Below are 16,018 nucleotides of genomic sequence, written 5' to 3'. Positions count from 1 at the left end.
ACCCCACACGAGGCCACACTACTGCAAATTCCAGAACACCAAAAATAAAGAGATGATGCTAAAGCTTCCAAAAAGAACAAAATTGGTGATCTGCAAATGTACAGGAATCAGACCAGCATCATATTTCTCATCAGCAACATTGGATGCTAGAAGACAATTGAGCCATGCCTTCAAATTCTGAAAGAAGAGTTCTTTCAAATAAGAATTCTGCACCTATAAACTTACGAAGTACAAGAATAAAATCAAAACATTTTCAGACAACTAAAACTCAAAGTTTATCTCTCACATATTCTTTCTTAGGAAGTTACTTGAGGATCTATTCCAGCAAGAAAAAAAGAATAGACCAAAAAAGACACTGAGATCCAAGAACTAGTGGGGCCACCCAAGGATTGCAGTAAAAAGAAGAACTATCTGTTAGGACTGGAGAACAATCAGGCCAGATTGGAGCAAGGCAATGGAGGGCTCCAGGAGTGAGATATCCATAGAAAACAACAGGAATAAGGAGATTTTACATTACCCTCAAAAATGTGGAACAACCTAAGGAGTTGATAAAGACAAACAATGCCTGGGAATTAGGAAAGCAATCAAGCAAGGAATAGTTTTAGAGTATCCATGGAGCCTTCTGGAAATAACTGCTTAAGGATGAAATCCATCCAGACAACAGAGAAGCAAAACAAAAATTTTATAAACGGAGATTCTTTGGTAAAACAGATTGGTGGTCCAGGCATTAAATCCATATAAATAGAAAACTAAACCAAGCAACTATGGAATTTGAAGTTACAGGGATTGCCAGCCTTTGGCAATGTATAGTGGAAAATCTACATTCCCTAGTGTCCCCTGCAAATGAAGGTTGGAGGGAGACAACGAAATACAAATGGCAGAGTCTTTCTGGCCTTCTTCCCCTTCCTCCTGTTACTTGCCTGGAATGTAGACATGATGAATAGAACTCCAGCAGCCACCTTACGACATTGAAAAATAAAAGTCACACACAAAACAGGGCAAATCAGGAAGCCAGAGGAAGCTCTCCATGAAGACTTCCAGTTTTCCTTAAGGTAAGAGACTAAATCCTTTAGTTTAAGTCACTATGCTTGGGTCTCTATTAACTGGCAGTCAAAGACAATTTCTAGCTGATTGCAAGAAGAGGAAGTAAATGTTATAGACCTTGACAATGTAATATTTTATCATATAAAACAAAAGTTGGAAGGAAAGAAGAAAAAATGTGTGATTTCCTCATCTTTCATAGCAGGGAATCAATCAATATTATTTAAAATTGAAAAAAGAAGGAAAAACCACAGTAACACCAACTTTGTGATGGTTTTTCGATCAATTTTTTCCCTCAACCTTAGAGAAATCTGTTAGAAACTGATATACTTATGGGGAATAAATATTTTTTCCAAAGTTTACAGTTCCTTCCATTTTACCTCATTTTCTCTTTGTTCTGTTATATTCTAGTAAAACTAAATTGAATAATTTTGATTTAAAATATGTATAATGTGATCCAAGTTTTATCAAAAATGGGTTCATTTTATCTATGACTTATGTGTGTGCAGTGAGACATCTGGCATATCATGGACCTCATATTATGATTTAACGTTCTATGAAGCAAGCACAGATCCATAATTCAGTGGTAAAAAGGCTCCACATTTTTGTATGTGTGTGGCAGCTGGCCGGTGCAGGAATTGAACCCTGGACCTTGGTGTTATCAGCACTCTATTTTTAAAAAAAATAATATTTGTCTAGCCTCCTTTGACCACTGATCTTTGTCTAGGCTCAAGGCTTGTTGGAAAAGCACTAGATGACCTCAAATTATTAACCTCAGAGGAGAGTGTGTTCTCATCAACCAAAAGCAACTTTTTAAATACAAATGAAAATTTAAATATAGGAAGCATGCTATCTAATTGAAGAAAAAATAAGGAAACATTAACCTACACATAAAGATGTTTTAATATTTAATTGTAATGATAGTAAACTGTCTATTTAATAAGGCTGTAAATATAACTTACATTGTCATGCCTGTCTTCAAAATAAGAAGTGCAAATATATTATCTGGTTGTAGCATCCACTATTCCCCTAATCTCCCCACTCTTTCATACCTGTATGTCTTTGCACACACTCTAATACTTTCTTCTTCATCTGTATTTGGCCAAATGCCATTTATCCTGGGAAACTCAGTACCTCCTACCACTACAGGCCAACAGCACTTGGCATATACCATTGTTATAACATTTCTCAGGGCTGCCCTGTGCAGGTCGTGCACTGGACAAGGGCACCCAGATGAAGGAGCAAGTGAGAGCTGAAATCCAGCCTTAGTTCAAATGTCAAGCTAGGCTGTACCTGTCTAGAGGAGGTCTTGTTGCTAAATTTGCTCAAAGGCACCTTACAGGTTCTCGTTGACTCTTACAGTTGTTTGGATTAGAACAAGTGTCTATTACTTCTTCTAGACTCCGAATTCATCAAGGGTAGGGACTGTGCAGTGTTCATCCTTTTACCCCCAACATCCCTCAGTGCCTGGCATAGAGTAGAAACTTAATGTTTGTTTAATGCATGCTGAATAAATATCAGACATAATTAGTTGCCATAACCTCTTAACATCACAGTGAAAAGTGTCAGAAATTTTTGCTCTCCTTATTTAGGTTGAAAAACATTTTTTTACAAGTTGTACAGAAAAAAAAGAAAACTAATATTTAGTGAATAGCATCTGTATGCCAGGGACTTCACATATACAAGGGTACTTCAAAAAGTTCATGGAAAGATTCATATTATCTTTTAATTAAATTTTTCCACAAACTTTTTGAAGTACCCTTACTGTCTCATTTTATGCTCCCAATAACCCTACCCATTAAGTCTTATTTAGAAGTAAGTCAACATATTTAATAATCAGTTACAACATGGGCACCTACAAATCAGAGTGGACACTGGCCCAATCAGAATAGAGCTCAGCAGTAAACAACTGTTCCATCCATGCTGGTAAGTATCAGCTGAATGTCGGCCCTGAATATATCCCCCACATTACTGATGGGCAAGTGAATGCTCACAGAAATTAGATAATGTGTTGAGCTCACATAGCTAGTTAAGTGGAAAAGCTAAGACTAGACCCCAAATGTATCTGATTCCCAAAACCTGTGCTTTTCCCCCTCATACCATGATCCCTCTACCTTGTCTCTGAAGCTTAGCAGGAATGTGGAATTTGGTCTAAGTTTCCTGACATCTAGTGTAATGACTATTCACTAGACTACTTCACCTCCTCAAAGAGGAATAATCATAGTTTACAACTTTAAAGTAATGACACTCATTCCATAAGTCACACACAACAAGTAGTCATGTTGCTTTATAGTCAAGCTTCATGTCTTAATAAATCTGAGTGGTACATTTTTACTACTTTATACACTGAAGGGGTTAGCTTCATTAGACAATTCTTGAATAATGCTCCTGGCTCCCTTTGCATTTTCTCTAAAGTCTGCATTCTTTAAATTTGAACTACATAATGCAATTCCTTTCAGCAAATATACTTCAACTGCTGAAGAATATACAGACTTTAGAGAAATATACAAAATGTAATTTTGTTCTGTGAAAGTTCAGGGCAATACTTCGCATGCTACACATTTTACTATTAGTTGATGAATTCTAGTTTCTTTCAAGACATCATATGTTCTATGAACACATGTTCATTTTGGGATCCTGTTATTTACTCAATTCTTGTATCAGCCATTGCATAGCACTATGGCCAGACACTATACATCATGCTGGATCCCTACTAGGAATGAAAACATTCAACAGTGTTCGGTTTGCTTTGAGGTTGTTTTTCATTACAGCCCTGTAATGGATTCTAATAAGTTTTTTTCTACTATGAAATCAGTTCTTCTCTGTAAAGGAAAGGGGATTTGTTTTCCTTAGGTCAGTTTTACTAGAATATAGTAATAACCTACAGGCAATCTAATCGTTCTGAATTGTGACCAAAATTTATTTTCCTGGCAAAAAGACAGTGAACCTAAGGAAAGATTATGACTTAAAAAATGATTTTTTAAAGACACTATTTCTTCTTTTCTTACAGAAATAAATTGTGAGTGTTTTAAAAATGCAAAATTTATATAATGACATGTTGAAATTGCTTCAGAACCAACTAAACTAAACCAAACTATGAAATACATTATTTACAACTACACTGATGCAAGCACACATAGAAAATATTGTACATATGCCTTTCGTAATATAAGTTTTGTATCCTCTTTCCATCCAAATCATAGGGGTAATATTCAAAATATTTAACAACCAGTATGGCATAGACATCAGCCAATTAAAATGGAGGCCAACCCAAGCCCTGGAGCAGAAGCCTGGAGTCCTCTGATATGCCACAAATAAACCTGTTAGTTGCCGGGTAGTAAGAAGATCTTGTGGGTCCCAGGAATAGTTTAGGTCAGCTGGGATGGGGGGAAGCATTTGAGGGGCTCAGGGAAGGAACTATCTACCAATCACTAGGAGACATTTGGTATTTTAATAACCAGTTCATCTGGTTGTTAAATAACTACAAGTATTATCATAGTTTAATGTATATTATATTTTAATATTATATCAAATATTACCAATATAATTAAAAATAACCTGTATGGTGGGTACCATCTGAAAACCAACCTTGCCAGTCAATACACTGTACTCAAAATGTCTATCACTTCCTGCCAGATCCCACCCTCTCTGTCCAACTATTCTACTCTTAGCCACTTCTGCCTAGACAGCCATGTTATATACCATATCAGTCTGCCCTACACTGGCCATAGGAGAATGGAACTCAGGATGGACTCACAACCCAAAGGCTGAAAATCCATAGGCCAGACAGTGACCCTTGACTGGCATAAAAAGATAACCTGCCCAATCAATCAGATTCCCAGTCTTTGGAATTTGAGTTACAAAACAGGAAAAGATTGATGCAATTGCCAGTTAGTCTTTTCCTGGTAGGAAATAAAAATGGGAGAGGTGATGACAAAGGTATCACTAAATACACGAGGATATGAGTGACAGCAGTTAATCACAGAATTGTGTGTGGACATCACAATCAGCATATGAGAAAGGGTGGCAATCCAGGTGCCAGGAGAGACAGAAGACAGGAAGGTTTTGAGTTTACAAATCAAGGAGTTGCAAGGAACACAGCTGGTAGATGACCTAGAGGAATTCTCCTAGATTGAAACTACCAATAATATAGCAACAAAACCCCACTTCTGCTTGACCACCAGAGGCCTGATTCAAGCTGGCACCCTAGAGCAGCAGTTTTCAAAGTGTGATTCCTGGACCAGCATCATGAACATCACCTGGGAACGTGTTAGAAATGCAAATTCCCACTGAATCAGAAACTCTGGGAATGGAGCTCAGTAGTCTGTGTTTTAAGAGGCTTTTCCAGGTGATTCTGATCCAAGCTCAACTTTGAGAACCAATCCCTAAAGCTGGCTTTGTCCAGAGTTGCCAGCATTACCTGCAAGTGGATTGCTGCTGCCCTTAGAACATCTCAGGGGTAGATTCTCCAGTTGGTCAGATTTGCTGATGAAGGAACTTACTTCTCTGCAATACATTTATGTCTACTGGTTCCAGTATACAGTTCACCATCCCCAAGCAGCTGCAGGACACAATATATACTCTGATCCGACAACCACAGGCAGGCCCAGAAATGGAAGATTTGAAGATGCCCTCTGAAGGTTGTAGACACTGAGACTGACAGGCAGCTTTTAATGTGATCTTTTCACATCACTTCCAGATGAAACTGGATTGTCTCTCTCCTGGAAGTGGGGGAAGCATGTGTTTGTGAGGTGTAATAGGTGAATTGCTTTAGGCAGAAACATCTTTGGTATTGTACATAGGAGAAAGGTAAACATACAAACGGGCAAGAAACAGCATGTAGGGAGAAGTCAATCACTGCTTGTTGGTCCACTGCATACCTGAAACCTCTGCTGCTCATGCTGCCAAGTTTTATACCACATGACCTCACCCTCTAGCCATAAGATGTAAGTCAAGCCACTTATCTGCAATGTAACCTGATGCAGAAGATAATCTGTACCAGTATGATTCTCCAACTCAAAAATTTGAAGACTGCAGCAGTTAGAAATGAGAGCTAAAGTTTACAAAAACACCCTGAGAAAGAGAAGAATCTATGAAGGATCACGGCAAGGCAAAGTAACAATAAAAGTGGAATACATTGCACAACATAGGGAGCCAAGAAATAAAATCAGTAGGCCATCCATTAAGGCTATAGATGCACACAGAGAAAAGCAGAGATGCTGAGAGAGAATGAGAATGATAGAGACATTAGGAGAAACATCATGTATCCCTAGAAAGAGATGGAAAGCATAACTGCCTATGCCAGCTTCTGTCCTTACGGTGCCCACCTTTTCCTATTTAGTTAGTCAGAGTGAATTACCAGAGTGCCTGAGGAGAGGGCCATTTAAATTAGTTTGATTGTAGGAGCAAGTGAAGACGAGTAACAAGGTGACAGAGACACAGGGTCAATGAGAGACACCAAGGCAATGAAAGAAATAGAGACAGAGAAAGACAGTCCCTATGCATGCAAAGCTTGGAGGACATTCTGTCAGTGAAGGGGTCATGGCCACAACCCTCTCTCCCTGGGGTTTAACCTGAGGTCCAATTAAAAATGAAGAATGAATGAATATACAAATGAACAAATAATAGACAAACACATTTTAAATGAATATCGGGAAGGACAGAGGTAACACTGGCCAAAGTCCAGTGGCAGAAAGAGCAACAAAGTTCTTAAAATCAAATCACTACAAGAATAGAAAGAGATGGCATCAGTGGGCCCGCCCTTGTCCTGAACTATGCAGTCAAAGAGGAATGAAGTACTGGATCTCTGAAGTAGCAAACCCAGAAATCCAGCTCTTCTGGCATCCTGAAAAAAACAAAGTTAGCTAATGTTTTAAAGAGCTCAAGTGTTTGAATTCCAGACCAGTTTTTGTTGGAGCACCATTGCTCAATGGTGGCCTGAGCGGTAATCTCACTTAAGGGCCAAAGCGTTTTCCTTAGGGGTCAGAGAGATAGGAGTGGGGATGTTGTGCCCCGCACACATCAATTCAGCCATAACAGGTGACAGTGCACAGTCCACACCAGCAATGGCAACAGTGGCAACCAAGGGATCACAGATCTTGCCAAGTTTGGTGGCAGCAACAGGAATATGAAACCCTATTCTGAAGCAAACACCTTAGGCAGCAAAGCTGGAGGTCTCCTGCCTCAAAAAGACTTGCCTGAGTTAAGGCCCAGTGAAAAGATAGGGTTAGTACGACCCCTGGACCTCAGTAAATATTTTGGACCTCAGGGTATTCCCAGACAACACAGGATGTTTTGATCTCACTGCCTATCTTTGACCCTGCCATTTTGACTCCAAGGACATTTTCGCTCTGCATTTTGCTCTTCCTCCACTCAGAGTATGGACCATTTGGGTTAAATGCAACTTTAATAAGAGTTTAATTTAATACCGCTATTTCAACTTACAGGAATTTCTTAGAATGTATAAATAGTTATTTGACACCTTGAAGGCAGCTGAGCCCATGTCATGCTGAGCCCAACCCAAATTGTCAACCCACAGAATGATAAGTTAAATAAATGGTTGTTTTAAGCCACTAAGTTTTAGGGTGGTTTGTTATGCAGCAAAAGCTAACTAAAATAAAGACAACTAAGCAAAGTTGTTTGCAAAGCCTGAAGCTGACAATTCTGAATATAACTGAATGTTTTCCTTCAGCATAATAAGTTCAACTCCCTGAATTCTGAGATGCAATCATCAGTTCTATTTCCATGAGGCTTAGGCAGTGCAGCTTGCCATGCCACAGCACCTACCCAGCATCATGGATGATCTCTGAATGAGGAAAATTATGGCTTGTAAATTATTCACATATAGTTTTCGTTGCTTTTTTAAAAAACTGCAAAATAAAAGTAAATCTTTAAGAAACAAAACAGTCCATCCATATTCAAATTTCAGCAGATGTGCATTTACAATAGCATATGAAAGCATCACTTTTTCTCCCAGTATCATGATTGGCTGCAGTTGCCATTTCCCAGAAAAGAAGACTGAAAATTCTGTGACACTGCTGTATAGTAAACCGTTGTTCTCAAGGATTCCATTTCACTCATAAACAGTCTCACCAATAATCACAAAATATGATAGATAATAAGAAATCCCACATAGGTGATATGATTCTCACAAGAAGTTACCAAGTTGCTATTCTATAATGGTACCTCTTGTGATACCTTTTGTTTTAGCCACTGTTCCAGCCACATATTAACATGTAATCAACCAAAGGCTGTAGGAACTGAGCTGGCTACAGAAGCTGAGTATCTGAGCAGTCTAAGCATAGTGTCCACATTGACTTCCAGGGGAAGGGGATCAAAGCCCCTCTCCAGTCAATTCCCCAGCTTCGTACCCAAGTAGTGGAGGAGTGCTGAACTGACAGGGAAGATTCCTGGGAACTGCTGCTGAACCACAATTTTTACTGGGTAAAACCTTGAGAATATAAACAATCCCATATGGGTAGCCTCTTTCTGGATTCATTCCCTCCGAAGCTGGTAGCTGTGATTTTTTTCTCATTGGAATGGCAAATTCTGGGATTTGACTTGGGCTCAAGGGAAAGATTAAGCTATTCTGTCCTGTTTTGGTTCTGAGTTCCAGGCTGTATCTACCCTAAGCCTCCTTGTGTTTTAACCTAGCTCAGTAGAGTGCTTGAACTGGGGTTTGGGGCCAATGTCTCAGTTAAAAAAAATGTTACTTTGCTTCCTTTGCCACTTTTTAGGCACATGTATCCCTCATAGAACACACAAGGGCGGTAGGGCCAAGGCAGCATTTAAATATTCATGAGTCCCTTGGCCCATTACCACCATAATTCATCCCTTAATAGTATTTGGATCTCACCTCTGTCTCTGATATTGACATGGTCTCGAGACAGAGCAACTACATGCCCTAGGAACTGACATTTGGGGAGTGAAGTCCCACAAAAGAGATTGAGGTTCAGTTGTCAAACATGAGGCACTGCTAATATAGGCCCAGTTGCTGGTTGGTATTGGTGTAAATATTCATTTTAGGAGCTGGAATAGCCTTATCCATGACTTCAAACTGCAGGAGCATCAAGGTTCCGCATGAGCTAGGTCTCCCTAGAATAAATAGAGTACTAGTATGTGATATTTTTGGCCTACTGGATCATTAGATCCAAATACTCATACAGCCTACAATATGGCAGGCCAAGATTCTGTTCTTCCTAATCTTATTTCAACCTGCATTCACAAATAAAGAAAGGGTGATGGTGAGATAAAATTTGGGGGTGTCATAGGTCTTCTCTAAAGTGTTCTGAGTCCCCCACCACCACCATATGTTCTCATGTTGGCACTAATTTGGACATTGTATAAACCAGAATCTACAAATTTGTGGAGAAAAGATAGAATTTAAAAAATAACCCTTAGTGATTTGCAAGGCCTAATCAGGAAATAATGTGCTCCTTGCAATTGCTTTCCTGATCAGAAATCTTCAATAAGCACTGGCCAGGAGTCTAATTATGGTGTGGATTTCAGAGACCTCAGAATATGGGTGCAATCACTGAAGGGAGGTAGAATTCACTTTTAAAAATGGATTGAGGCCTTTACTACATGGAGAAAGTAGCTTATTGTGGACTGAGGTGGAGAGGAAAGCTTAATGAAAGAAATAACAAGACCAAAAGTCAAAAAGAAATTAAATAATGGATGTACCCAGAATGCCTTGGCTTTGAGAATTGAGTTGGCCTGGAAATATTTAAAGGCCCTTGTTCAGCAGGTAGTGACTACAAGATATTTTAAATGAACTAAAAAACTCTAGTCCAGGATATAGGTTTAGCTTTACAAGCGGTAGGAGGCAAACTAGGAAAGAATTAGGAAATGAAGGAAAACAAAGCTGAGATCTTAGAAACCAGGAGAGACATATGACTGCACTTCAAAAAGTTTGTGAAAAAATAGAATTGAAAGATAATACGAATTTTCCCATGAACTTTCTGAGGTATACTCATATATGAAAGGAGAAAGGGACATAACTACAAAGATGCACCCAGACCTCAGACCTAGTTGCAATCATCACTCATGAAGGCAAGGAAGGCCATCTACCCAACTATAAACAATATAGCTAACACAAACTGGGAAGCAGTAGATGGAATACCATGGCAATTTTAGTATAAAAGAGGTAAATTATCATATTTCAGCAATGCTCTGATTACCAGTACAAAACAAAATGGCCAGTATGAAAACAAATTTCATTTGGAGACTTACATTTGATTTTAGGAAGGGCTGAATAAGGTATCAATTCCAATTGATGATGATGGTCACATAGCAAATATTCAAGCAAAGGTGAGACCTTATACAAAGATCTTTTCTGTCTTGGCTTTTGGTCTCCACCACTGAAGGAGATATGTTAATTCAAAACTGTTTTCATGATGGGAAGTAGACAGTTGGCCATGAATAGTGCTCACCATCAGCCACCCATAGATATATGGAGAACCTTAAAAACAGACTATATAATTTGGTAGTTCAACATATTGGTGAATTCTATCATCATTATCACAGCAAGAAGATCAAAAATTAACCAAGCATGTCTTGGGAGCAATAAAGAAGGCAGGGTTGAAAGTCGGTAGAAAGATATAGCTTGGATCGGACTACAGTAACCTAGATGAAAGTTTACCCAGCCGGAAAGCAAGGTATCAGGAAAGAGACAAATGATCAGGTCACTAGACCAACAGATTAAGAAAGCCTGGTATCACCAGGTTTCTGTAGTAGTTATATAACACAATACAGCCAGAAAGGCCAACACTTGGTCCAGTTATCTACATTAACCACTGATATGAAGAAGGGGTACCAGCTAGCATGAAGGACACTTAAAGAGACAATAGCTTGGGCACGAGCTTTAACTTTATCAAACACTTGGAGATCTTGTAACCTCTACCTAATAATAATTCTTAATACCACAGTTATTGGTGGTATGAGAAAATCTCATTAGTTAATGGAGAGAAATCAGAACCCAGTACTTTGTACCAGTGCAGAACATCCTGGTCCAGTCACTCCACCCAATAATTGTTTACAGAGAGGGAGATCTTACAAGTACAGATCAATGATATCCTTATCCAGCCATTACTCTCCTTAAATACCCTACACCTTTTTATGAAATAACTAAGGACTAAGAAGAGCTATACATATGAGGTGAGTGTCTTCAATTGGGTCCCCTCAGAAGCAGACCCTGAGACAAAGATCCTAATGCAAATAGTTTATTTAGGAGTCGACCTCAGGAAACACCCAAATTGGAATAGGAAAGTGGTGATACAGGGAAAGGAAAGCAGTCAATAGTGTGTCATCAAGACAGCTATTACTGTGGGTGATTTGGAGCTTAATCCTGTGGGTAAGCCCTGGGAGACTATATAAATCACATACCTTAGTTACCTTGCTCAAGGGGTGAGAGAGTGGGGTACTTATACACCAACTTTTATCAATTTTTAGGTGAGAACCACTCTCAGAGGTGTTAACCCCTAGGTCTTCCAAGCTATCATGCAGAGAGTAGAGAAACCTTCCAGGCCTCTGAAAAACCCTCAGAAAAAGAGATACTGGCAGTTAAAAATCAGCTGGAGCACACAGAAATGATAAGGTTGAGGGATAGGGAACATGACAAACAGCATTAGCTATGTGCATTTGAACCACAGGAAAACTTTACCTCTTGTCTATTTGGGAGGGTAGCTTAGGCAGACTAAATGAAGGAGACATGGGATGAAATACTCATGGAAGTTTTAAATTTGATGGCAACTTGAAGATTTCAGGAGTTGGTAGGAACACCTGGAGAAAAAGCAATGTGGATACCAGCATTAACGATAGGCCTTGAAACTGGATAGACCACAATGGAGACCTTTGCCAGTGATTGGGAAATAATAGCATTTTATTTTGGTGACAGTGGATAGTTTCGCCAAGTAGGTGGAGGCTTTTCAAACCAAACAGCCAGCAACTAAGATAGCTGCAAAGAATCTAGTTCAATAGCTTCTATTAAATGGGAGGTCTCAAAGGACCAAATCTGGGGGAATATTTTATGGTGAAATTGTATAAACTGATAAGTATACAAGGTTCCAATATAGCATAACACTCATAGGCCAGGGAGCCAGGGAAAAGGAAAAAAACTGTGAAGACTAAAATACAATCGACTATGATGAAAATAAACAAGCTAGGTTCACCACCTTTTATTGATCCTAAGGAAATTAGGGCCTGAGTATCAAATGAGGGTCTCTGGAAGTGCTAGAGTTGTTGAGAAACCTATTCATCCCTTTTCTTTTACAGAGAGAGGCTTTGAGTGAAGGAAACCACTCAGGGTCCCTGTTCCTCTGCTCACTTTCCTCCTTGGAAATTTTCCCAACAAGGAATCATGCTGGGTCAGATTACACCATAAGTGAACCATTTTTGCTAGTGGGTAAGGTCATTGTGCTTTTAAAAGATTGCATTCATATACACAGTCCTCTCTTCTGCTTCTTCTGGCCTCCAAGTAGCTGATATGATAAACTGACTATCCTGCTTTCTCTCCCAAACATGGCAGCCAGGTCTGGGGATACTACTATCTCTTGTTTGAAACGGGATTTCTTTGTTGGGACTATTAAATATTCTCTGAGAGTTTAATTTCTCTGCGAAGATTTGCCAATAAGCCGGATTTCATATTCAGACTTGGGGCATTTTTTATCCCCAACATGATATTATTTGTACTATGCTATCATCTGGTATTCGTTGTATGGGTCTACTTGGAAGCTAGGTTCAACAATTTGGCTATAAATACTTTAAGAAGAGAAATAGAATAGTTGGTGAATTTCTCACTAAATATATAGTGTGGTCTTTAAGTTTTGAAACCATTTCAGAAGTTTCTGAGGATGGCATCAGAAGCATTCAATGAAAGACTTGGGGAGCTGAATTTCATATCTTTTTGGTCCAAGAAAGGTTCGTAAGAGCCATGATATGGATCAAGGAAATGGCCCCACAAAAAGGCTGGAAGAACTTACCTGCAGATCTTCTCCTCCAAGGAAGACAGCCACATACAGCTCGGCTATTAACCCCTTTGGGTTAACAGAGAAAGGACAAGAAGTAGAGATTGTTAAATTTCCATGAAGGGGTTCAAAGATCCTGACTGTGCCTGCTCCCACCCTCCATCTTCGTTCCTCCCTAGGAAAAGGAAGGCTGACCTGACTGAAAATCCAGGACTTTCACTGGGCTGTTTTGCAGTCCCCTGTCAGGTGTCATTTTCTCCCACTCAGGTTACTGACTATAGCTTTTCATCTCACTGGAGTGGAAAATTCCAAGATTTGACTTTGGGCTTAAGAGCTCTGGATTGGAGTTTGGAGACAAAGTGTCAGCTAGTGCCAAAAGGTAAGCAAAATATTACTTTGCTTACCTTTGCCTCCTTTGTGAGCCTTACAGAAAGGGCAGTTAAGCCAAGGGCAGATTTGAGTATCTCTGGGTCCCCTGATCTAATATCATCTTAACCTTGTGTCTTAATAGCACCCCAATTTCACCCCAAACCCCAACAGGGTACAAGTCCTAATGGTGGAAACAGTAAAAGGAGTCTAATCAGAAGGACAGCATTAAGGAATATGAAATCTGGACAATGAATGAAGACTTAGAGGAGTCCAGCAGACAATGGGTTGTCATTCTAGAAGGAATGTTCCCATATTGCAGAACTCCTATGAGAAGACTGAGGACGTGAAAGACACTGACTTACACTCAGTGGCTACCCAGGGTTTGACAGTGGTACACTAACTAAAGTCTGATAGAAAGTGCAAAAGATCTTAGTAGGGGGAAGAGGCCACTCTTTAGTGGTCCAAACCTCGTTTTGGTAACTAATTATCACTATCCTGCATTCTAAGCTTTACCTATTTGCTATGCATTTTACAATCGATTCTGATCCATTTTCTCTGTTCTCTTATAACCTGACCTTGACTCTGATTAATTCCACACTAAGTTTCATGTGACAGACCCAGGTTCTTTCCCGAACTGACATCCCCTGTGGCAGAGGCAGTAGTGTAAGACATTCCAATTTTTCCCTTGTATTTGCCAGCCCTCTTGCAGGTATGTAGGACTATGTGACTAGCTTCGGGCAATGAAATATAAGTGGATGTGACATGTGTCACTTCTGGGCTGAGGGAATAAAGAGCTTATATAAGATTCTCCAGCTTCTCATTTTCTCCTCCAGTGGCAGCTGAAAAGGCCACATGTCTCGGTCAGCCTGGAGCCTTGACTGGCTGTGTGAAGCAGATCCCCTCCATTGCTACAGTCCTCTGACCTGCATGGAGTATGCAGTGTGAGCAAGAAATAAATTCTTGGTGTGTAAAACCTCTGATGCTTTGAGATTATTACCTGAGCATAACTACATTCCTAGAGAATACAGCCCCCCTTCTTCTGAATGCAGAGAACTTATTTCATATTCTTAACTTAGTTTTAATAAATCTACATGTTACACCCAGACTCTGCTGAACTGGCTCTATGGGACAGAAGATCACGCACAAGTCAGCAAGTAAAGCTTTAACTTTCAATCAAATACATAGTAGTAAGCAATACAATTCAGTAAACACAACTACTTTCTACTGCACAAAAAACAGGAAATAATTAAATTTCTTATAGACATTTCTTTATTATATTTTCCCACTTGAATATTTAGAGAATAATTTAAATGTAATGCATACTGACAGCAAGCACAGTATCAAATATTAGTTTTTTAATATTTTTCTTTTCTCACCCTTTATTCCTTTAGGAAAAAAATATTTAGATGACCTCAAAGAAACAATTATTATGCTAATCACAGTATGCAGTAACACATACAAGCCCAGACTCAATAGAAAAGAAAGCAACAAAGAAGTGAAAAAGTCTTTCTCCTCAAATCATTTTAATTCATTTTTCCACAGCCATATAAATTTAAAGTATGAAACAACAATAATACAGCTATAGAATCTAGGTTCTCTTTCAAAGCAGCGGCATATAAAACATAGAAAAGCTAAAACCTCAGCACAAGCTTCAAAAGAACAAGGACTGAGAGGATTTTGATGAAGACATGAAATGCACAAAATACAGTACACAAAAATACTAGAATGCATAAAATATAAAGCTACACATTTCAGGTAGAAAGCATTGTAAAATATATAAAATATGCAAGAAATCAAAACCAAAAAGATTTTTCTTAGAGTACCATGAATACACTGGAACTGGCAATTAGCATTTGAAGATGGGAACAAGAAAATAGCAGTTTCCCATTTAAAACTTTATTTCTAGGCTTTAGGATTTCACCTTCTTGACATCCTTCTTTCCAGAGCTCTCAGTAGCTGACTCTGCTTTTCTTTTCTGTGACTAAAATGGAAACAGATTTAATGTTCTGCTCCAATATGCACATTTTTAAATGGCCCAACAATGTTAAATCTAGGATGTAAATGCATTAAAAAAAAATTTTAACATGAATATTCACTTAATTGTTATACTCACAGTTAATGTTCTATATAGCCCAACAAACTATATAACCCAATGTAAAATAACCTTCAAAGATGTTTCTTTTTACGAAAAGACATAAAACACCCATCAAAAATACGTAGTCATCAAGTATATACTTACACATAGTATTATAAATTTACTTCTATCTTAAAGATCTACTTAATACTTAAGGTTTTCTGGGCAAAATATTATTTATGAATGTATCATTTTTTAAAAACTTATAAGAGATTTTAACATACCATATTTCATATCTTCTATGATGCACATTTCTTTCATAATTTAGCACCTCTGAAATTAGGATACATCTTACAATTGATGACAAATTTTACTTGGCTGCATTTTTTCTTAGTGATACATGAAATAATGCTGCATCTTAAAATGGAAGGCATCTTAGATTTGATGAAATATGGCAGTTTACCTAACCACATTCAAATAATATAATCTATTAAAGAATATTTTAAATTATAGCTATACATAGCAACCTGACTGGACTAAATCAAGTTATCTTATTATTCAACAATTAAAT

At 38.5% G+C, this 16,018-nt stretch overlaps 1 protein-coding gene across 4 annotated transcripts in view; it reads right to left on the bottom strand.

Annotated features, from left to right (window-relative positions):
- Positions 1 to 14,624: 14,624 nt before the first annotated feature.
- Positions 14,625 to 16,018, bottom strand: part of SMARCA1 (SWI/SNF related, matrix associated, actin dependent regulator of chromatin, subfamily a, member 1) — a 78,961-nt gene continuing 77,567 nt past the window's right edge. For 2 of the 4 annotated variants that reach the window (XM_008572394.1, XM_008572397.1), the window contains one exon: positions 14,625 to 15,354. In XM_008572394.1, the coding sequence (XP_008570616.1) occupies positions 15,283 to 15,354 (72 nt within the window). In that variant the 3' untranslated portion in view covers positions 14,625 to 15,282. Of the gene's footprint in view, positions 15,424 to 16,018 lie in introns of all 4 variants that reach the window. The other 2 variants (XM_008572396.1, XM_008572395.1) reach the window with 2 other exon arrangements.

Source organism: Galeopterus variegatus, unplaced genomic scaffold (assembly GCF_000696425.1).
Source record: "Galeopterus variegatus unplaced genomic scaffold, G_variegatus-3.0.2 Scaffold779, whole genome shotgun sequence".
Lineage (NCBI taxonomy): Eukaryota > Metazoa > Chordata > Mammalia > Dermoptera > Cynocephalidae > Galeopterus > Galeopterus variegatus.
This window is presented reverse-complemented; position numbering and strand designations above follow the sequence as displayed.